This window comes from Primulina tabacum, chromosome 3, assembly GCF_025594145.1.
Source record: "Primulina tabacum isolate GXHZ01 chromosome 3, ASM2559414v2, whole genome shotgun sequence".
NCBI classification, from domain to species: Eukaryota; Viridiplantae; Streptophyta; class Magnoliopsida; order Lamiales; family Gesneriaceae; genus Primulina; species Primulina tabacum.
This window is the reverse complement of record NC_134552.1, coordinates 16,442,427-16,465,130: the sequence shown is the minus strand read 5'-3', so window position 1 is coordinate 16,465,130 and position 22,704 is coordinate 16,442,427. Positions and strand designations below refer to the sequence as shown.

The window sequence follows — 22,704 nt, the reverse complement described above, 5'->3', positions numbered from 1 at the left end:
TAAATGTAATTTTATTTAAAAATTAATTAATTGAACTAATCCGAGTACTTGTTGTCAATTATGGTTAATTGATTAAAATATATATTAAATTTTAAATTATTTTTGTTGATCGAATCTACATTGATTTATTTAAATAATTTTATTTAATTTTAGAAATATGTTCTATATTCACTGTCATATCAATATATACTTATATATTACTAAAAGAAATATGCTATATATATTATCTATATTATATTACAAAGATTACTTAATGGATACTACATCAATTGCCTTTGATATCCAATATCATATCGAAATTTATATCCCTAAATACAAAATAGAAACAATAATAGAAATTCAAGCATTAACTTTAAACAAAAAAAAGTAATTTAATCACGTTTCACATAAAATTTACTAAATGTATAATTATATTTTATATTCAAATTTAATCCATGTATGTGTATCGAATGTCGGATTTGCAAGTTACAATTAAAATTATATGAGATTAGAACAATGGAAATTCATTAGTTTTAACAAAAGAAGGCATTGAATATGACATAAATTTTTATAGTTTCGGTTAAACTTTAAATTTTTTTTGTTAGATATTGTATGAATAATTTTAATGAATTAAAACTATATGAATAAAAAATAATTATAACTATTTTTTTTAATTTAACAGATTATTTATGCCCAAACTCTTTTTTTCCTATGTTCATAAATCTATAAATGATCATTTTTGCACACGATTTATCGATTAATTACATTAGATATTAACTATTTATTGTAATTAATTAAATTTTTATTTTTTTTCTAATTAAGTGGATGAAATGCAAAGATTAAGTTAATCATAAAAGTTTAAGCAACACTGAAATCCCTTTCAGCTTTGACACAATTGTCTTTGATGCTTTCTTATTGTCAATTAAAGATGACATCAAGGCGTTTCGGGGAATATACCAAAGTAACTCCGATATCAATAAGCTCAGACTTATGGCGCTTGTGGCTGCCGTCTATCTGATTTGGAATGCGAGAAATCGAGCCATATTTGAGAATGAGGAGCCGTACGTTGAAGCGATAATCAAGAAAATTAAGATTTTGTGTTTTCGTTGTATGCATAATGCCTTAGATGTGATGAATAACAGCTATGAGTAGTCTTTGCTTTTCCTTACATACGATTTTTCCTAGTCTTAGGGATGACCAATATAGTTGTATTACGTTAATTAATTTCTGATTGTCCTGAAAATGCCTAGAGTAATTGTATTATTCTGATATTTTTTTTACCTATTTTAATGAAATCATTTCAATACCAAAAAAAAAAAAAAAAAAGATGACATCACTTGGTGCATTGAACGAGAAATGGAATCCTCCTCATAGCTTAGTCAGCGTCTGTTTCTACTTTTAGAAAATGATTTCATTTCTCGAGACCAATTACACGCCAACTATTTTGGAATTCTTTGCTCGCAATATATTTACAACTCATGACTTTCACATTCACAATTTATTCAACAGAAAATAATCTTTGAAAATACTTTTTTTTAGAAAACCAAACGTACCCTCTGAATTTCAAAACAATGGGCAAGGGGGGTGGGTTAATATAATTGTCCTTGACGTATGAATATAATAGTTGCTTTTCATATAATATGTGGATCAGCTATCCATTGAATAATATTGCATGGGACAAATCAAATGGATTAAATAAACTGCAATTACTGTAAAATTTTGATATAAATGCAAGTAGGCCCACATGTTTCAAAAGCTTATTCACAGCAGTTGAAGAAACAACTCAAACCCATGAGAAGTTCGGATTATTAGATTTCTTCATTTGAATACAGCAACAAATATACCCGAGTTTTTTCTTAAATGGTAAATGGTAAATGGTAATTATTCTCAAACTTTAAAAGTCCGATTCTTTCTTCTTTTTTGGACATCAAAAGGAATTTTGTTTATAAGTTCACATATGGTAAACTGTGAGACAAGATAAATGTTGTGTTCATACAATGGTAGACTAAGACAGCCAATCCACACCTAACGATTTGGACTTCTCAGTATTTAAAAGCATTTAACAAGTTTCAAACGTTTGTTCAATTAAGCGCGTGGTACTCTATTGTCTATTTTATAATATCTGTTCTCTCCTTTAGTCGGTTCTCAAATTCATTGATCACTACAATCTTGAAGTTTGACAAGAATTGGCCAAGAATGGCAGCAGCACAAAAGTAAACCGATCGAGAAATTTTTGACTTCCATTCAAAAAATAGACGGCTTACCTCAAAGAAGACGGTGGCGGGCCATGCCGGGGAACTACACAGTATCTGCTGCAGACGTGGAGAAACAGCTGGATGCACCGATGCCATGGATTGGCATGTATGTTGCTGCAGCGTCTTTCATCTGTACGCTTGGGATGGCAGCCGATACATTCCGGGGATTCCGAAGCAAGAAGTACTGGTTCCCAAATAAGTTCTTTTCACTCAACGCCACTTCACTGACATTGCTGGCCGTGGCGATGAAGCTGCCTCTGGATCTTACTACACGTATGTATGCTGTAACGGATAGGTTAGCGAAGGTTAGCAGCTTGATTTTCTTTTCAACAGCTATGGGAAATTTCATGACTTGTTTGGGATCCATGGATAATAAAGACATTGCGATGAATGTAACAGCTTTAGGAATACTTGTAATCACAGTGATAACTAATGTCTGCATTCAGATAATTCAAATGAGACATTTTCTCAAGGGTAGAGAAATGTTTGGTGAAGAACTTTTAGCTGCTACTTGCATGCTTCTTTTGCTTGTTATGATTGTCTCTACTGCTGTAATGGTACCGACTACCAAACGATACCTGGAATTGAAATATCATGAGATGCTAAAAATGGCTTCTGATGAGGAAATCTTGGAGTCCGTAGAGGAGGGAAACTTTGCCTACGATAAAGTGAAATTCACGATCCAGAAGTATTGGGTTATGGCAGACACTAGTAGCTCCCATTTTGTTATTGCACGTTCCGTGTCCTGCACTGCTTCGGGTGCCCTTTGTCTGCTAATTGCTCTCGTTTTGGCACAAGCTGAGATTCGAATGTTAACTGAACATTGTGAGATTATTAAAAGTGCTTCTAAATATGGATGGTCAGTGAAATGGATTGTTCTTACTCAGTCCGTCGGTGTTGTGGTGGGTACCATCACCCCAGCGTTCAGATGGTACGTTGCTGTAGATTTCAAATGCCGTGAGAAAGGTAACAGGAGTTTCAAAGATGAATTCAAGATAGAAACTTACTGGACACAGAAGTTGGTGGAGTGGAAGGAGAGCTCATTACCTTTGCAAATTAGAGATCGAAAGTGGAGGAAAGTTGTCCACGATACCAAACGAATTATTCTAAATTTTGTAATTAGAATTCAGGTTCTCGTCATTCTAACCAGCAAAACGGTTCGGCTAATCTCAGTTTGGTTCACCAGACCAATCATCTCATTTTTCCACTGCATCAAGATGTTGACGAATAGATCGGAGTCTGCTGCATCACGTGTTCATGGGATATCTGAATCAGAACCAGAATTATCCAAAGGGAGAGATCTAAACCGCTATGTTCTGTTACTACCAGGTGAAGGAGAGTTGCCTGAAAAGATCATAACATACATCCAAAATGAGGCCGAAAAACTGACCGAGAGGGGTAAGAAGCAGCAACCCAGGAACCTGATAAACCTTCTCCATAACATTGGCAACTTCAGAGGTGTGAGAGACATTGACAGGTATCAAGTCCCAAGTCTGCATTCTAAGGAACCTCCCGGGTGCTGGTCTTTGCCCCTGGTTTCCTTGACAAGTATAGCAATTGCACTTCCTAATATACCGAAGCATGAAGTCAGTACGTTACTGAGGAGTGTGGACGAAGGCTTATTCTATGTAAAACTTATAGAGAAAACCCTTGATAAAAAGGAAAAATTAACTAACCTCAGAAATGCAGCAGATGTCATTTGGGTCGGAGTTGAACTGTATCGCAAGTGGGAAGGCAAGGATCTCCACGAAACATCTCGCAGAGGCGAAAACTTCAAGGAGACAATACAAGAACTCTCGAGTAAAGCCGAGAGGACCGTCATGGATTTCAAGAGAGACTTGAAAGATTTCACAATGGAAAATCCTCTTAATTGGCCGGTTAAGGTTATAGCTGCCAACTCAATGTACCGTGTCTGCCGAAGAATTTTGTCAGCATGTGAATGTGATGATCACCAAACAGATGAGAGATTGTTCGCACAATTATGCGTCATGATTGCAAACATAATGGCAGCTTGTCTTACCAATTTAATTCATGTCATATTCATGAAGTGTCACCATAAAGCCATGAAGGAGGAAAGTATCCGTCAAGCAGCTCTCCTCTTGGGAGAAGCCGAAGAGATTCTTGGAATCATCCAGCAACATAGAGCACCAAGCCTGGATCCAGACGAATCAGAATTTATTGCAAAGTGGTGCAACTTAATCAAGCAGAAAAAATAAATTTCAGACGTCCGGACCTCTTTTGTGTACATAATGTGCCAGAATGAACCTTTGGCTGGTTATTCGTTCACAAGACAAATACGTGAGACGCCATTTGAGTGAGATTCACAAGATCAATTAGTTCAGTGATACAATAGTTCATTCAAAGAGAACAAAAAAAAAGTTCTAAGATTTGATCTCTCTCTCGTTAAGAATGTTTTCCATCATCTAATCGTGTACAATCAAATCATCTGATCAACTACCAAAATATAAGGCAGCAAAATCCTTAGCTATAATAAAATTAGTTTTTGTAATATGTTTAATGAAAGTTTCTTTCCTGGTACCCTAGCGTGCCATGCTTGTGCTGTTGCGCACAAGTTCAATTGAGGCAGACTTGATTCAAATTTTATATTTCAAATGTCAGAGTGTCAATTGTTTAAGTTCTCTTAAATCTTCTCGGTTGCACCACCAACCCCACCATTTGAGTCGTAGAATCACTAACTTCAGAAGTACTTGCCAGTTTGCCTTCATTTGCTTTCTCCACAAGTTTTAAGTGAAGCCAACCTTGATAAAAACGAGTTCAAATTTCTTCATCAGTCACTTGCACACAGAATCTACAAAACCTTCACATGGCCAAATGAAACCACATCTGTGAAAAGAAATGCACGACGAAGGTCTCCAGTGACATACACAAGGTAAAGATAATGCTTAACGTTTACAAAAGTGTATTTTCTGCGATAAATATATGGTCACCATCAGTTTAGGGTGAGATGGAGCAAGAGAGATGATGGATGAGCAGTATCACGTTTACCACTGGGAATATTTTGGATTAGGAGAAGGATTTACCAATTGGGAAGCCAAATACTGCACCTAACACCGAACCCAGCACCACATACCTTGCATGCCAAGAGAGTGAACCCGGCACTGGAAATAACAAGAAAAAAATTTACTCTTGAACAGGAAAAGGGCATTTTGAAAATTTTAATCCTCAAAGCTATTAACTTGTTACAAGACTAAAAAAACTTACTTATAAGGCCAAATGTAGCTTCAGTGGCAGAACCAGCCCCAACTACATTATAAACATCATGAACCCCTCGTTTTTCAGCAAAAAAATTCTGCAAGCCACAGAAGGCAGCGGTAAACATGCCAAGGCAGACTCCACCAACTATTGACCCTCGAGCAACTCGTACAAATCTTTTCTCCATTGCATCTCGCGTAAGTCAATATTGTTCCTGCTTATCTGGAGTACTTCCAAGCTTTAACATAACTTCTGCATCTTTGCTCAGTTGAAACACAGATGTAAAGATGTTCTGTCAGCAATTCACTATAAGAAAAGATTTACTGAACAGATCCCTCAAAAGCAGACTCTCAGTACAATAAAATTTAACATAGTCATAAACGATAATTCAAAAACTCAAACAACACTTAAAGCAGTAAATTTCCAGAAATTTGAAGTTCTAGTCATCTTTAACTTAAAGCAAATGAAAATATGACAACAGATCAAGAAGAAAATTATCACTATTCTGTTTCAGAATTTAATCAATACAAATCATTAAAAACACATACACACATCAATAACTTTATGTAAATCAGCATGCATAATTGATGATTGATGCCATCAATCCTCAAGCCCAGAGAAAACACATTGGGCAGAACTCAACTATTAAGAAGGACTAGCCAAGGAATGTGTGGAGAAACAAGAGCACATGGAAACAAGTAACTTGGAAAGTACGTCTAAGAGGGGTGATTCTATACTACACCATGTACAAGATGTTCGCGCGGACACCTCACATAAAAACAAAAAAGTACTGATGGATCCCACATGTTTGTTTTGATTTGAGGTGTTCGCGCAAACATATTGTACAAAAAATGCACCGGGAGTTTTTCTCCGAATGTAGCATAGAATCATTCGTTAAGAGTTAGCAAGCCACATATGCACTATCTACCGCTTAGGATTTCCATTAAATAGGGTTGTGCAAAGAAAATGCTTTTTAACTGGACAACTCTTTTTCCTTCTCACAAACTGATTGAACTTCCATAGAAAATTAAATAAGAGGCATAGCAATTAAAGCAAAATTTCCCACCAATAAAACTTCATCAGTTCCTGGGGATACCAGTTCATACCATATAGAAGTATAAGGTCTTAAATTCGTGTATCTCAAACAATAGCAAATGCCTCGAACTGGAAATATTCAGACTCGACAATGATAATTTCAATCGAAAAATCGATCCTACTTTGAGATGCGTGCTTACAACAGAAGCAAATGCCTCTTTGCTACCTCCATATAACATTCCAGCAAAAATTCCAATGACAGTTGCTGCACCCCAGTTGACGGTCCCAACCAAGTTTGGAGTTTTCTATCCACGTTCCAGAAAATGAGATTAGCCCTTTGAAATACGAGAAATGTGTATACAGAAAAGAATTTCCACCACCTTTAAAAAAAATGGAATTCCTAGTATCCTATCAACGGAATACGGAATATTTAGAAATATAACCTTTATTTGACTCTCACTTAGATACATAACTTTATTTTTTTAATTAGGTGGTTGTTACTTCTTTACCATTTTCACATAAATCCAATAAGAGATATATGACTTTATTTTTTTAAGTAAGTTATTGTTATTTCTTCTTTCTGCTTTTAAATTCACGATTAGAAGGAATCCTCTTTTTCTTTGTTCTCCCTTTGTTAACTCTAACCTTAGGAGGTAGTACAATCAGAGAATCAATGCCAACAGGTATGTTCCATTCTTCAGAGGGGGTAATAGGATAAATAGTTTCCGTGTATGCCAAAGCCCATACATTTGTGGTATAATAATGTGAGCACAATTCATATATGTCTATACCATGGTGACCAGTAGCAGCAATAGCATGTGCACACGGAAGTTTATCAATATCGAAAACTCGACAACGACATGTTCTTCTATTTAACTCTACGATTGCATCATGACCAACTCCAATGACGTGGTATTCAAAAGTATTCATCTGAACAACTTCCATTTTCTGTGACTCAATAAATCTGGATCGCAAGGTCGTCTCAGCCCATGGAGTAAGATGTTGTGTTGAAGCAACGGCGGCTTTGAGGTGCTTATTAAACCACGATGAGATAAGACTTTGAATCGCATCCAACAAAGCAATAATTGGTAGCTCTCACGCAAACACCAACTTTGCATTGATTGATTATGATCCATTTGTTGTCATAATATTATACCGAGAACCAGGAAAGTATGCTCTTGCCCATTTTTCTCTATCAATGCTGCCCTCGAGATATTTTGTGATACCTGGATAGCTGTTGTTCATCTCTTCATACAATTCATCAAACTCAACCTGTTTATAAGCTTTAGCAGCTCGCATAAACAACGCAATTCCACCTACCTTGGACTTTGGCCCTGACTTGATGTTTTGTCCAAGATGCCACATGCAATGCCCATGTCGTGCTTGCTTGTATACAGAGGCAAGACCGTTGATGATTCTTTTATGTCTGTCAGAAATAAAAACTAACTCAACATCATCATATATCAATTCATGCAACTTTTCAAAAAACCAAGTCCAAGATTCTTCGCATTCTGAATCAACAACTGCCCAAACAATAGGATACTGGTGGTGGTTTCCATCTCGTGTTGTGGCTATCAGTAAAACACCTTCATATTTTCCTGTCAAATACGTACCATCAACTGATATCACCTTCCCTCATATATCTAAATCCTACAATACAGACACGGTAGGCCAAAAACACAAATTTGAAGCTACCATCTTCGTTGACCTTCAAATGTGTTGTTGACCCCAGATTCACTTGTTCAATTATGTACAAATATGCAGGAAGTAATTTGAAACTTTTGACAGCTCAGTTGATTTATGGCAAGCTGCTTCCCCTTCCAAGCTTTATAGCTAATCTCGACGTCCTTATTTTGCATCATTGTTTGTATTGATTTCAAGGCAGACATTTTTTGTTGTCCTCTGAAATTTTCCACCAACATATCAGATACTATAGCTGCACTTGCTTGTCGGTGCCTCTTTTTTCGATTAGTCAGATCACAAGTATGCTTATTGCAATAAGTTCGAATCGAAAACCGTGATGATCCCTTTTTTTGTGCTACACGCACCCTCCAACTGCAATTATCATCTACACATCTTACTGAATACAGAGTTGTGGTGGATTTAAAACTCGCATCTCAAATGAAGCTTTCACCGGAATATTATACAATTCTCTTTGAACATCTATTTTGTTGTCAAACTCTTTACCAACTGACAAATCAGACTCATCGGTAAAACTATATATCTGCTCACTACAAGAACCAAGCAATAAAAATTTTTGGCTATCATTGGCCACTTGTTCACCATTGTCAGACTCCAATTCAACATGTTGTGTTACTCTACAATTCACATTCTCGTTCATATTTTCCACATCATTATTTTTTTATGTTCACTTCCACCATTACTTACTATAAAGACGCCATCAAAGTGTTCATCTCTATAAAGCTCACCATTAGCATAATCACCAAGATCATTACAAATATTACCACCACTATCATTATCTCGACGTATACTGAATTCAGAATCAACAAAATCATCACGACAATTGTTATCGATGTGTATATGAAATTTAGAACAACCAGAATCATCATAACCATGTGAACCAAATTCATTATCAACATTATTGTCACAAATAACTTGAACTTTTTTCTCAATTTCCACGTGAAGTAAAGGCCTATTATGTGTATCACCAAGTAATAGATAGGTCAACTGGCATTTTTCACTTTTTAAATATATCGGACCAAGAATATGATCACAAATATGTGTTAAGTAACTGAATTTTAATTCAAGCTCACTTTTGTTCAAGCCACAATTCACGTATACTTGATCTTTCAGCATTGACATGGTTACTTCAGCGTCATCAAAATTTATGGCTCCATATCCACCATTCAACCCCGAGTACAATTCAGGTTCTTCTCGCTCATTATTTTTCCATTTTCCATCATATTGGAACAAAACAATGGCAGATTGTTTTCTTTTTGTTATGAAAGATATGTAGAAGAAATTATAAGAAAGAAAATAATCTAGAATATAGGAAAATAGATAATGATAGAAAATAGGAGGGAAGACGCCTAAAAAAGATATGCATAGGAGGGAAAATCAATATTTTAGATTAGAGTTAATGAGTAATTAGGTTAGAATAATTATATTTGAGCATGTAAGGGTAATTTTGACCAAATTCATATAGAAACTTTAAATGAAGGTTAGTTTACAAATTAAAATGGTTAGAAGGTCAAAAATCTAAAAAGTTATCCTATGGAGGTTATATTTCAAATTATCCCAATTCATATAGAAACTTTAAATGGAGGTTAGTTTACAAATTAAAATTGTTAGAAGGTCAAAAATCTAAAAAGTTATCCTATGGAGGTTATATTTCAAATTATCCCCCTATCAACTTGTAAATAAAATAGGGGTATTTTGTTTTTTAACCTCGGTCAACTATTTAATTAAGAAAATGACTTCCTCATGTGTATTTCAAATACACACGAGGAGGTCATTTTCTTAAATAAATAGTTGACCGAGGTTATTTTGCAAATTTTTCCCTTGTAAAAAAGGTAAAATCACAATGTAAACCTTATAAAATGAAGCTCAAAAACAGAAAACCGGTATGATCAAAACTCAAAAGCTAAATTTCATAAGCTTAAAGGTAGGATCACATACACAGTCATTCAGATGACTTAGTGTTAAATGTGGAAAGGGAAACCGAAGAAGATGAACTCTGCATCTTATTTCGTACAGAAAGAAAAATAGTTGTGTGTGGAATTACAAATACTAAACCAACTACTGTAACCGTAAAGTTGCTAAAAGCCTAAAATAACAAAACACGTTTTATTGCTTCACAGTAAGAAGCCAATTACCAAACTAACTAAGCCACTCAACATACCCCCCTCAAGCTTGGTACAGATTTCGAGTACCAAGCTTGGACAGTAGATAATGGTGCTGATCTTTGCCTAGGCTCTTGGTGAAGATGTCAGCAAGTTGATCAGTAGAAGAAACATGAGCAGTCTGAAGAAGTCCCAGCATGATTTTCTCGCGGACGACGTGACAATCGATCTCAATATGTTTAGTACGTTCATGATACATAGGATTAGCAGCAATATGAAGCGCTGCCATATTGTCACAGTAAAGAGTGGCTGGTTGATGAAAAGTGACTCCCATATCATGCAAGATACCACGAATCCAAACAATTTCGCAAGTAGTGGTTGCCATGGCTCGGTATTCGGCTTCTGCCGATGATCTTGACACTGTGTTTTGCTTCTTGGTTCTCCAAGACAATAACGAACTACCAAGTTTAACACAAAAACCAGTCAAGGAACGCCACGTCATAGGACAGGAAGCCCAATCGGAATCACAATAAGCTGAAAGAACCATAGAATTTTGGGCTGGTAAGAAGATCCCAAGACCAGGAGAGCATTTCAGATATTTGAGTACTCTGACCGCAGCATCCATGTGAGATTGCTTTGGCGAATGCATGAATTGGCTGAGATGTTGAACCACATATGATATGTCAGGCCGTGTAATGGTGAGATAGATTAGTCGACCAACCAACCGCTGATAAGAATCAGGACTGAGCAGCAAGGGGTCAGAAGCACTCCCAGGTTTGGCTTGATCAATAATGCTATCCAATTCTTTAGTGGTCAACTTCTTATTCTGTTCCATCGGAGTCTCAAAAGGTCTGCTCCCAGATATACCGGAATCTGCAATTAGTTCTAAAGCATACTTGCGCTGATTGAGGTATATGCCTTCGGATGATCTAGCAATCTCAATGCCCAAGAAATATTTTAGCTTACCAAGATCTCGGATTTGCAACCGAGAGTGTAAGAAAAGCTTCAATTCTGCAATCAACTCTGAATTACTTCCTGTGATGACAATATCATCCACATAAACCACCAAGATAGTGATATTCTGGGAGTCACGTTTGGTAAATAGAGAGTGATCATGGTGTGATTGTGTGTAACCTGCATCCTGCATGATGCCTGCAAGTTTATGATTCCATTGTCGCGAAGCCTGCTTAAGGCCATACAAGGATTTGCGCAAACGACATACTTTATGAGGATTTTGAATGTGATAACCAGATGGGAGTGTCATAAAGATCTCCTCATCCAAATCACCTTGAATGAAAGCATTAGCCACGTCCATCTGAGTTAATGGCCAATGATTGCTAGCTGCCAAGCTAAGCAAGCAGCGTATGGTGACGATTTTGGCAGTAGGAGAAAAAGTGTCATGGAAATCGATCCCCGGCTGTTGTGTATACCCTTTGGCAACCAAACGAGCTTTGTATTTGTCAACGGATCCATCCGGATGATGTTTCACTTTGTACACCCATCGACAACCAATGGGTTTAACATTATCAGGAAGATCAACCACATCCCAAGTCCCATTCGAATCCAAAGCGGCAAGTTCTAATTCCATAGCCTTTTGCCATCTAGAATCCTTTATTGCCTCATGATAAAAGCGAGGTTCTTAAAATGAAGAAATAGCAGCTGCAAATTTTTGATAGGCTGGAGAAAATTTGGAATAAGAAAGGTGTTTGAGAAATAGGATACAAGCATTGAGTGGAGTTGCTGTGATGTATTGTAGGACAAGAAAAATCTCTGGTCCACTGAGGAATGGTCTTCGTTCTAGAAGATCGTCTCAGTGGTAATGGATGATCACCATCAGGTATAGAAGAACTTGGAGACTCAGTTATAGATTGACGAAGGCAGTCATCTTCAAAAAAGGTTTCTGGACAAGACATCGAGGATGGGAATGGGAAAACAATTGGCACCTTGTCATTAAAAGGAAATATGTTCTCATGAAACACAACATCTCGTGAGACAAAAAATTTCTTGGTTTGAATATTCATGACTTTATATCATTTTTGAACATTGGAGTATCCCAAAAATACACAGGCTGCAGCACGAGCTGAAAATTTATGCTCAAAAGGAGAAGCTACAACATAGCAAAGGCAGCCTAACACTCTAAGATGATCATATGTTGGACTTTTGTGAAACAAGATCTCAAAAGGAGTTTTGTTTCCCAGTAAGGGACTTGGTGTTCTATTGATTAGATAAACTGATGTCAACACACACACACAATCACCCCAAAACCTCAAAGGGAGAGAAGCTTGGAATCTTGAGGATCGAGCTATGCCAAGGATGTGTCTATGCTTACGCTCAACCATCCCATTTTGTTGTGGAGTGTAAGGACAAGAACTGAAGTGGATAACACCTTGTGAGGCAAAAAAATTGCTACATTCTGATTTGAAAAAATCAGCAGCATTGTCGGACCGAATAGATTTAATATGAGTAGAGAATTGGGTATGAACCAAGGCAAAGAAATGTTTAAGAATTCCCAATACATCCAGCTTGGATTGCATTAAGGAATACCCATGTCCCTCTTGAAAAATCATCAACAATTGTTAAGAAATATTTCTCCCCATTGTACGTAGGTGTATTAAATGGACCCCAAATGTCCATGCGTACAAGTTGAAAAAGGGACAAGGTTTTTGTAAAATTTGACTTGGGAAATGCAAGTTTGGATTGCTTCGATTGAGGACAAATTGAACAATGATTTATTGATACAGTTTTTCTTAGAAAAGGTAACAATTGCATCCTAGAAACTGACATATGTCCTAACCTTTGATGCCAAACATCACAATCAATTGACATTGAACTATTACGCACAAAATTATTCTGGTAATGCAAAGTATTGCAACTAGAATTAGACGAAGGTAACGAATTTACAGTAGGTGATGGATTGAAGTGCTGAATCAAGTGGTCAACAAGATGGTACAGTCCATTCCTTTCTTTACCAATCCCAACTATCTTCCCACTCGTTAGGTCCTGAAATAAGCAAAACGAAGGATAAAAAGTGACAGAACAATTGTGAGATTTGGTAAGTTTGGAAACAGACAATAGATTGAACTGAAAATGGGGAACACCAAGCACATTATGCAGGGTGTGTAAGGGAGACAGGGTAATAGAACCAACGTGGCTAACAGGCAGCTTATCACCATTTGGCAATTTTACAGAATTAGATGAATCGGCCATGGTTTTAGCATCTTGCAGCAATGATAGACGCCCAGTCATGTGTTCATTTGCACCTGTGTCTATTATCCAGTTTGTGAATGCTTTCGAAGTATTATTACTTGCCATATTAGCAACTGGTGTACTTGTTGGATGTATGTTATGGCCTCATAACAGCTTCATTATTTCAGCATACTGCTCTTGAGAAAAAACTGGAGTAGGTGCAATAGGAGCATGTGACCCACTTTCTTCTGTCAAATATTCTTTAGGAGCATTATCTTCAGCCAAGTTCACAGCTGTAGTAGGTTTCTTTGGTTTTACAAAGCCCCTTGGATTTTTTCTATAGTCACCACCACGAGGTTGCTGCCCATATAATCGATGCCCTGTTGGATATCCAACTAGTTTATATTATAACACACAGCTTTAGTATGTCCTGTCCAATGGCAATGATCACAGTAAGGCTGATTTCTCTTTGAATCCTCATAATATGATTGATTTTTCTTTGACTCTTCAGGTTTGTATTGTGTTGAGTAGAACACAGATGCTGGTTGAGGGATTACGGACATCAATGATCTGTGAGATTCTTCTTGTGATATAATAGAAAAGGCTTGCCCAACACTCGGAAGTGGACTCATCATAAGAATTTGGCTACGAACCGCCATATAACTATCATTCAATCCTATAAGAAATTGAAGTAATTTTTGTTGCTGATCATGACTCACATACTTCCTTGCTGTATCACATTCACAAGAAGGGAGCGTTACCAATGAAGCATACTCATCCCACATATGTTTGAGTTTTGAATAGTAAGCTGAAATAGTACTATTTCCTTGAGTTAATCTGTTTATATCACGATGAATCGAAAAAATACGAGAACCATTCACTTTATCAAATTGCTCTTTCAAATCATCCCAAACCATTGAAGCATCTGTTGAATATACAATCCCTCCGTAGATCTCCTTAGATACAGTATTCATAAGCCATGACAGAACTAAAGCATTGCATCGTTCCCACTGCGGTAAAGAACCATGTCCAACCGCAGGGCGTGGATATGATCCATCGATGAACGCAATCTTATTTTTAGCCTTCAATGCTATTATCATAGCTCGACTCCAAATTCCATAATTTTCTACTCCAAGCAATTGATCATTCACCAAATTCATTCCTGGTGTATCGGAAGGATGCAAAAACAAAGGATCGCTGAAATTACCTGAATTCACCATGATTTAGAGCTAGCACTGATCAATCAAGCTATTTGACAGTCGTTATTTCAGTCAGGTTCCTATCTATCGCCTCAATTTTCGGATTGGATTGGAACAGCTAGAATCGTAACGCATTCCATCCGAGTAAGGCTAGAATCTGTATTGCATCGAGGAGTGGGATCGAAACCCTTGCTCTGATACCATGTTAAATGTGGAGAGGGAAACCGAAGAAGATGAACTCTGCATCTTATTTCGTACAGAAAGAAAAATAGTTGTGTGTGGAATTACAAATACTAAACCAACTACTGTAACCGTAAAGTTGCTAAAAGCCTGAAATAACAAAACACGTTTTATTGCTTCACAGTAAGAAGCCAATTACCAAACTAACTAAGCCACTCAACACTTAGAAAGTGACTATATAATGGAATCGGAGCCTCAAAATCAGAAGTAGTAATGCGAGTATATGCGAAATTTATTAAATATAAGGAGATCCAAAAGTTTTAACTTTTTCAACTCCCGTTTAAAACTTCCCCATGTCATTCTAAAAGGGTAATATCAAAATGGGAAGATGAATCTCATTGTACCATCATCATCCTAAAGATTCTTTTAAAATCGCAGAAAATAAAACTTCAATGTTTTTTCACATCATAATACACCGTAATTTTCCTTCGGTTGTCCGAGAAAGAGATTCTCAGATTCAATTGCATAAACGACGCCACCATTCCAAATTTCAAATTAATTATGCATTAAACTAATCAATGGATGGGGAGATTAAGAGGTGCGAATCTTACAGGGTTGACGCTCTCGTCTTGCTTCTCAGGTGCCTACATGGCTTTGTTCAATGGAGAAATGTAATTTATACATATTCTGGAAACGGATTTTGCGTTTTCCAGTTTTGCCCTCAATTTTGTAAAAGAGAGAGGCCGCGTTATCTATAATAAAAATTAATATTTTAATATAAAAAATATTATTTTTTATATTACTCAAATAGAATCTTTGTTATTGACCTTGTGAGACCGTCTCACTTAATTTTAATGTTTGTTAATAAGTCTATTGTGACATGATTTTACGTTTTTTATTTGTGAGATGAACAATCTCACTCATATTTACAATAAAAATTAATTCTTTTGACATAAAAATAATATTTTTTTATGAATGATTTAAATATAATATTCGTTATTGATCCGTGAGCTCACATGAATTTTTATATTTGTACAATTCAGTTTATGGGTTTAATGGTAATATTAATATTGTTGGGTACTTTCCCTTTATTCCACGTTCTTCTCAGACACTATTTTTATTATTATTATTGTCATCACCTTTAATGCAATTAAAAGCCGTAGGATTCATGTTTGTTTTTTCGTAGAAGACTTATTTCGTTTCAGGTATGAGCGTAACTTACTTCAAGATGCTTATTTTTAATTAGGGATTTCTTATCATGTCTCCTGCTTTCTTTTCCCGAGTAAGTCTTTTGTCAGACGGTCTCATGAATCTTTATATGTGAGACGGATCAACCCTATCGATCTTCACAATAAAAGTAATATTCTCAGCATAAAAAATAATATTTTTTCATAGATGACCCAAATAAGATATCTGTCTCACAAAATACGATCCGTGAGACCGTCTCACACAAGTTTTTGATTCTTTCCCCTTCGTACATTTTCTCCTTTTCATGTTCCATACTGTTATTCACATCAATTTCAACCAAGTTTGTTGTTATATTTCTACTGATTTTAAAAAATATACTACCCTAGTTCAATCTAGTTTCACTTCCTATCAGTTTTTTCGAAATGTAATGATTTTTTAACAACAATTGATTTGTGTTTCAACAAATTTGAAAAACACCGAAAATCCAAAGAATCTCATCCATGGCAGTGTTGGGTAAGACAATGTTAATTCATCAAATTAGATCTCTAGTTTTTATGGTATTTAAAAAATACCACCATATTTTCTATGCACTCGCGATTTATTTTGTTTTTTTTTTTTTTGTTATTTTTTGGTGAGAAAACTTCAGGTATATATGCAAGTTCAAGAGTTTTTGGAGAGTGTGTGTTTTCAATGGACGATCTATTATATATTGATGATGACGTGCAAGATACTGTAAATGGTAATTTTATAAAATTAAAAATTACTAGATTTTATTGTCATACCATGGGAAAGTGAACAATCAATTCATGAACTGATTGATTTTATTTTTCCTAATATGATCGAGCATGTAAATGGCAAGAGGAATTTTTAAATTTTCTTTGTCCGAATGGTTTGGCACCTCATGTGATAGCTCTTGTCCCACATCTTCAAAATTAAAGATTTAAAATGAATTTATAATGTGCTTACAATGGACTTTTATAGCAACTTGGGTTAATCATTTTCGCAAAGCGAGAACGAATACGAAGTAGTTGTTATAGAAACTCGTTGTGCAGTCACGCAGGCACGGACCTGGGCTCGGAACGTGACACCTCATATAATCACATTGAAAATAGGTTGTCCAATCATGCTTTTAAGGAATGTATTACCCGAATCATGACTATACAATGAGACAAGGAAGAAACTTCATAAATACGCAAATCATAACAGATCTTCACAAAAATATACTATATTTTCTTCATCGAATGTCTTTAAAAAGCGAAGAAAATTAGGGATCGTCATTTGAATTGGCACGTAGACAATTCCCCATAAGATTAAGTTTTGCTCTCACAATAAACAAGGTCAAATAATAACAAATGTTGGTATTTTCTTGAGTAATCAATTTTTTTATTCACGACCAACTGTATGTGATACTTTCACGACGAGTTGCTAAACAATTTACAAAAAACATGGAAAATTATAGAATCAATTTGGCGTATATACAAAAAAAATTGTATATAAAGACATAATGCTAGGAAATGGATGAGAATAAATTATTGTAAGATATTATACTTTTTTATTATAATAAAACAAAATTTCTATTAGAATTTCGTACAACTCATTTTTTTTTTTTTGGTTTATATCTACGGAATATGCATTGCGTATATAACAAATAAATATTATTTTATTTCAAATTCACAAATGTGCTTTAATTTTCTTTATTTTAAATATCATGTAACATCTACGGAATATGCATTGCGTATATTAAAATATTTAATATACATTTTTGTGGAAAAATCCAAAATATTGTCTACCATTCTTCAAGCTCATTGTGGTTTTAGTTCTTTAACACCAATCATTAGAAGAAAGGTCTATTCTTATAATCGTTTAGCGAGTTAAAATATTATTTTATTATTAAATGACACATTTATATACTTATACCAATTTATATTTTAGAGCTTTGTTTATAGTATCAAATTTTTTCGCTTCTTTAAAAATTGATACGTGAGAATATCTCGAATCCAATATCTTGTCCAACTATATTTAAACCAAGCGATCCCGTGGTCTTTAAAATATTGGGATCGTACAAAAGTAGTTTGACAACAAAGCATTTAAGGAGCATCACGATTTCTTCTTTATAAATTCTTCAACAAAGCTTCAACGTTTAAAGCAAATTACAGCAAAAACACGACCTCAGAAGTCAGTGTATCTTCTTAAATAAACCACAATTGCCCCCTAAAAGGTGAGAAAAATTATGTAAAAGATTCCCTCATATTCCTCAAAAAAGAACTTTGAAATATAAAAATAAAAGACCCCCTTAAAATCTTATTATTCCCATTCTCAAGCAAAGTATCAAAATGTGCTTGCTCTATTTCTTTCTCAAGAAACCACATCCCTTTCCCAAAATCCTCCAGCTTCATCCATGAATTCCCTCTTCTTTCCCATTCTGTTCCTATCATTTTGTACACTGATTTACGTAGTTATCGGCTATGGTCATGGTAGCACATGCAGGTCATTTTGCGGGAATCTTACGGTCGATTACCCTTTCGCTCTTCGACCAGGCTGTGGCCATTCTGGCTTCCGAGAACTCTTATTTTGCATCAACAATGTCTTGATGTTGCACATTAGTTCAGGATCATACCGCGTGTTGGATATAGATTATGCGTACGGGACTCTCGTGTTACACGACCCTCACATGTCCACTTGTGACTCCTTAGCATGGGGAGGCCGAGGTAACGGATTTGTGGTCGAGCCATGGCGCGCCGTACACTTAATCCCGACATCCGATAACGTATTCATGCTATTAGGTTGTTCGGCCCACTCACCACTCTTCCAAGGCTTGTCGTGTCAAAATGTGTCGGGACTAGGGTGTGATGAGTATTACGGGTGCCCGGCATGGGACATGTTCGGTCCGAGACAATTGGGCCCAGCCTATGGATCCGGCCCTCCCGATTGTTGCGCGACATCGTTGAAGGCCGTGAATCTTTCCGGGCTGGACTGCCAGGGGTACAGCAGTACATATAGCTTGGCCCCGTTGAAAGTGGGCGGTCCGAGAGAATGGGCCTATGGTATTCAGGTGAAGTATTATTTGCAAGGGAATGCTTCCTTTTGTTGGTCCTGCGAAGCCACTGGTGGATCGTGTGGCTATGACATTGATAAAAATACAGATGTATGCACGTGTGGAGGCTGGAATTCAACAACTAATTGTGATTCAGGTTACCTTTTAAAATTAAACCATTTCTTTATATATATATATATATATATATATATATATATTATTCTATTTTATTAAGGGTGAGGACATGATAATAACCACATAGGGGACACCAACTTTTTCTTCCAATTTTACCCTTATATGATACTAATATTGCACTTTTGTTTTTGCTTTTTTTTTTCAAATTTCAACACACTTTTATTTTTTTTTTTTATTTCAACAATTCAAATATCAATTTAGTCTCTCCATAATTTATCAAATTTCACTTTAGTCCATCGATAATGATAAAAAAGACTGAACACACACGCATCGCGTGTGCAAAGGAACTAGTATATATATATATGTGTGTGTGTATTTTGTTTAAATCATCGTTGAATTACTGACTGAAAACAATGTGTTTTTTTTTTTTTTGGTATTAACAAATAAAATAATTTATATTCGCAGTGTACTCTGCTGCATCCCACAGAAAAATATGGCATTCAAATGTTGCATTAGCAGGTATATTCAAATTCACCATGTCCTAATTTTTAGGGAAAATATTATATTATGTTTGTGGATTTTAAATATTTTGTAATCAAATCTGAAAATATATTAAACTTTTGCCTGATTCGTTTGTTTATGTGCAGTGTATCTCATGAGAATAATTATTAGGAGAAATTAGGCCCACACGGATCATCACATGGCAATCGAATCCAATGAAGATTGATTTGCAAATCCGGCGACGAAGTTGGGCGAAAATGGAATATATATATTTTTTTCTTCCTTTTTTTGGCCTTTTTCCAAACTACTAGTTGATGTTAAATTGCTCACGCCTCGATGATTGGTTATTTTAAGTAATTTTGTGTAAAACAAATTTGTGGAAACGTTAAAAAAATATTTAAATTAAGCGCTTTAGATGTGGTATTTTAAAAAAAAAATTGGTAATTTAAAGTAAGATTTTTAAAAAAAAATTACGGACTGATGTTATTTTTTTACCATACAAAAATCACGACATCGTTAAAGACTTGAATCATATAAGGTAACATATAATAAATATACATGTTTATACTATTTTTTTAAAAAAAATTAATATAGTAAAATGTATCGTGTGTCAAGAGATGATAATATAAATTGTTGGTCTCAGGTGCAACATAATGAGATATAAATATGAAAACAAAAGATAAAATTGGACACTGAGATTTACGTTAAAAATCTCTAAAAATTATTACGATAAAAACTATAGAAAAAATGAAAAGATTCTATTATAATATTTTGTAGATACAACATCTCACTGTGTTTTGTTTCCAAATATATTAAACTCTCTTAATACATGATAAAACTACCTCACATATATTATAGAAATAGATAGGAGGAACTCAAGAATCAAACGACTACTTGAGACCGGGATGCTAAGAATAAGGGGAGGATGCTCTATTTATAGAGCTCATCGTCCGTGTGAAACTGTGTGTCGGTAGTTTCCTTCCATCTTAATTTTTCAATAAAGTCACCTACCTCGTTTAATTTCTTATATGCCACCAATCATTCTTTTGTCGAAATTTCTCTCACTTAGAGATTTGATGATTGATTTTCAATCTTGTTATTCTCTACTATTTACGTTTTTGCTAGAACACTTAAGAATCTATACCACTCAAACTTATCATTGTTCACAAGCTTGCTGTTGTATGTGGACGACATGTTGCTAGCAGGCCCCAACAAAGATCAAGCCCCTTCACATGTCGTATCTCTTGTAAAGTGTGAACAATTTCATCAAACATTTTTATTTTGATGGTACCGACCCATGCGATTTCAAAAGCATGATCATTTCCCATGAATACAAATTCACTTGAACTGGTTCATACAGTTCAAACCATTCTATCTGGAACGTCATGTTCCACGTTGTTCTTGAATCCATGATGTGATACACTTGTCACACATCTTAAAAATTAAAGATTTAAATTGAGTTTATAATGGGCTTACAATGGACTTCTATAGCAACTTAGGTTAATCATTTTCGTAAAGCGATGACGAATACGAAGTAGTTGCTATAGAGGCCCATTGTGCAGTCATGCAGAAGACAGACACAAATTTTGTTAATCATGGATTATGTGTCACGCCCCGAGCCCGAGCCCATTATAAAGTATTTAGTGTGTTGATATGATCGATCATCGATGAGAATTCTGCTATCTGAAAGAGTATAAAGCATCTCTTTAGGAAAATTTTGTTATATAGCGACTTGATCTCATATATTTTTGTTAGAGTGTCTCGTATATATTTAGCTACCTTTATCTCAGAGATACTTTATATTACTTCGTCTGTCATGACCAAATGTAAATTGGCAACAATATGATCATTCATCCCATTCCACTTTTCATCGTCCGTCATTTTCCCAGACTATCTCCAATAGTCGCCAAGTAATTCGCATTTCTTAAAACTATTTGTGTCTTCATTTTCCACAACATAACATTGATATCATTAAACTTTTCTATCTCGTATATGCTCGTTATTTTATATACAACAATTTATTAGTCTGGAAAAATAATCTCCAATTAATAAAAAATAATCTCAATTTTTTTCTGATGTGGATGATCAGTTTAGGCTACAACTGCAAAGCATACTCATACTTTTAAAAAAATTTAAACTAAAGCTCTGATACTAATTTTTGGTCTCAGGTGCAGCATAAATAATAAAATTGGACACCAATATTTATGCGAAAAACTCCTAAAAATTATTAGAGTAAAAGCCACAGACAAGATGAAAAAATTCTACCATAATATTTTTTTTAGATTACAACCTCTCACTGTAATTTCAAAGATAACACACACTCTTAATATATGAGAAAAATATCTCACAAATATTATAGAAATAAATAGAAGAAACTCAATAATCAGACGAATACTTGAGACTGGGATACTAGGAATAAGGAGATGAAGCTCTATTGATATAGCTTATCGTCCATGTGAAATCGCATATCGATAGTTTCCTTTCATATTAATTTTTCAACAAAGCCACCAATCTCATTTAATTTGTTATATGACAACAATAATTCATTTGACATAAATAAAAATGATTTCATATCTTTTAATATCCATTGGAGATTCTTTTTCGTTCTTTCTTCCATCTACAAGGTCAAAGTTGTGATGTATAATATTTGTGAGTAGACAAAAATTTACGAATCGTATTTTGTGAGACAGATCTCTTATTTGGGTCATCCATAAAAAAATATTGTTTTTTATGCTAAGAGTATCACTTTTTATTGTGAATATCGGTAGGATTGACCTGTCTCACAGATAAAAATTCGTGAGATCGTCTCACAAGAGACCTACTCTTGTGAGTAAGTACCATGCGAGATAGTATCATGGATCTATAGATGTGAGACATATCGACTTAATCCATATTTGGAGTGCATATAATAATTTTGGTAGAAAATAATATTTTTTATAAAATGACTCGAATAATATATCCGTCACACAAAATTAATCACTGAGATGATCTGATAT

At 35.1% G+C, this 22,704-nt stretch overlaps 3 protein-coding genes across 5 annotated transcripts; 2 read left to right on the top strand and 1 right to left on the bottom strand.

The window, feature by feature from the left end:
- The first annotated feature begins 2,266 nt into the window (after positions 1 to 2,266).
- Positions 2,267 to 4,450, top strand: LOC142538513 (uncharacterized). The gene has a single exon (XM_075643825.1). It carries the CDS (start codon positions 2,267 to 2,269, stop codon positions 4,448 to 4,450), a length of 2,184 nt encoding a protein of 727 aa, XP_075499940.1.
- Positions 4,451 to 4,800: 350 nt separating this feature from the next.
- LOC142540833 (uncharacterized) lies at positions 4,801 to 15,527 on the bottom strand. Of its 3 annotated transcripts, none has more exons than XM_075647250.1 (5): positions 15,462 to 15,527; positions 6,665 to 6,787; positions 5,457 to 5,739; positions 5,276 to 5,353; positions 4,801 to 5,078 (listed from the first exon to the last, which is right to left on the bottom strand). In XM_075647250.1, exons 3-5 carry the CDS (start codon positions 5,632 to 5,634, stop codon positions 5,044 to 5,046), a joined length of 291 nt encoding a protein of 96 aa, XP_075503365.1. In that variant the 5' UTR covers positions 5,635 to 5,739; positions 6,665 to 6,787; positions 15,462 to 15,527; the 3' UTR covers positions 4,801 to 5,043. The 3 variants fall into 3 exon arrangements, with proteins under 3 accessions (XP_075503365.1, XP_075503366.1, XP_075503364.1); XM_075647251.1 differs by having other exon boundaries at positions 4,801 to 5,052; XM_075647249.1 differs by having other exon boundaries at positions 4,801 to 4,993.
- Positions 15,528 to 18,312: 2,785 nt separating this feature from the next.
- On the top strand, positions 18,313 to 20,067 carry LOC142539037 (uncharacterized). Its single transcript, XM_075644329.1, has 3 exons — positions 18,313 to 19,229; positions 19,673 to 19,726; positions 19,855 to 20,067. The coding sequence occupies exons 1-3, from the start codon at positions 18,437 to 18,439 to the stop codon at positions 19,887 to 19,889; spliced, it is 882 nt and encodes a 293-aa protein (XP_075500444.1). The 5' UTR covers positions 18,313 to 18,436; the 3' UTR covers positions 19,890 to 20,067.
- Positions 20,068 to 22,704: the final 2,637 nt, after the last annotated feature.

Excerpts from the sequence above, each read along its gene's own strand:
- LOC142540833 (XM_075647249.1), bottom strand. The coding sequence starts at position 5,634 with ATGGAGAAAAGATTTGTACGAGTTGCTCGAGGGTCAATAGTTGGTGGA. Across the intron at positions 5,354-5,456 it reads AGCTACATTTGGCCTTATAA|TGCCGGGTTCACTCTCTTGG; the intron begins GTAAGTTTTTTT and ends TGTTATTTCCAG. Across the intron at positions 4,994-5,275 it reads AGTATTTGGCTTCCCAATTG|GTTGGCTTCACTTAAAACTT; the intron begins GTAAATCCTTCT and ends GTTTTTATCAAG.
- LOC142539037 (XM_075644329.1), top strand. The coding sequence starts at position 18,437 with ATGAATTCCCTCTTCTTTCCCATTCTGTTCCTATCATTTTGTACACTG. Across the intron at positions 19,230-19,672 it reads AACAACTAATTGTGATTCAG|TGTACTCTGCTGCATCCCAC; the intron begins GTTACCTTTTAA and ends TTATATTCGCAG. Across the intron at positions 19,727-19,854 it reads TTCAAATGTTGCATTAGCAG|TGTATCTCATGAGAATAATT; the intron begins GTATATTCAAAT and ends GTTTATGTGCAG.
- LOC142538513 (XM_075643825.1), top strand. The coding sequence starts at position 2,267 with ATGCCGGGGAACTACACAGTATCTGCTGCAGACGTGGAGAAACAGCTG.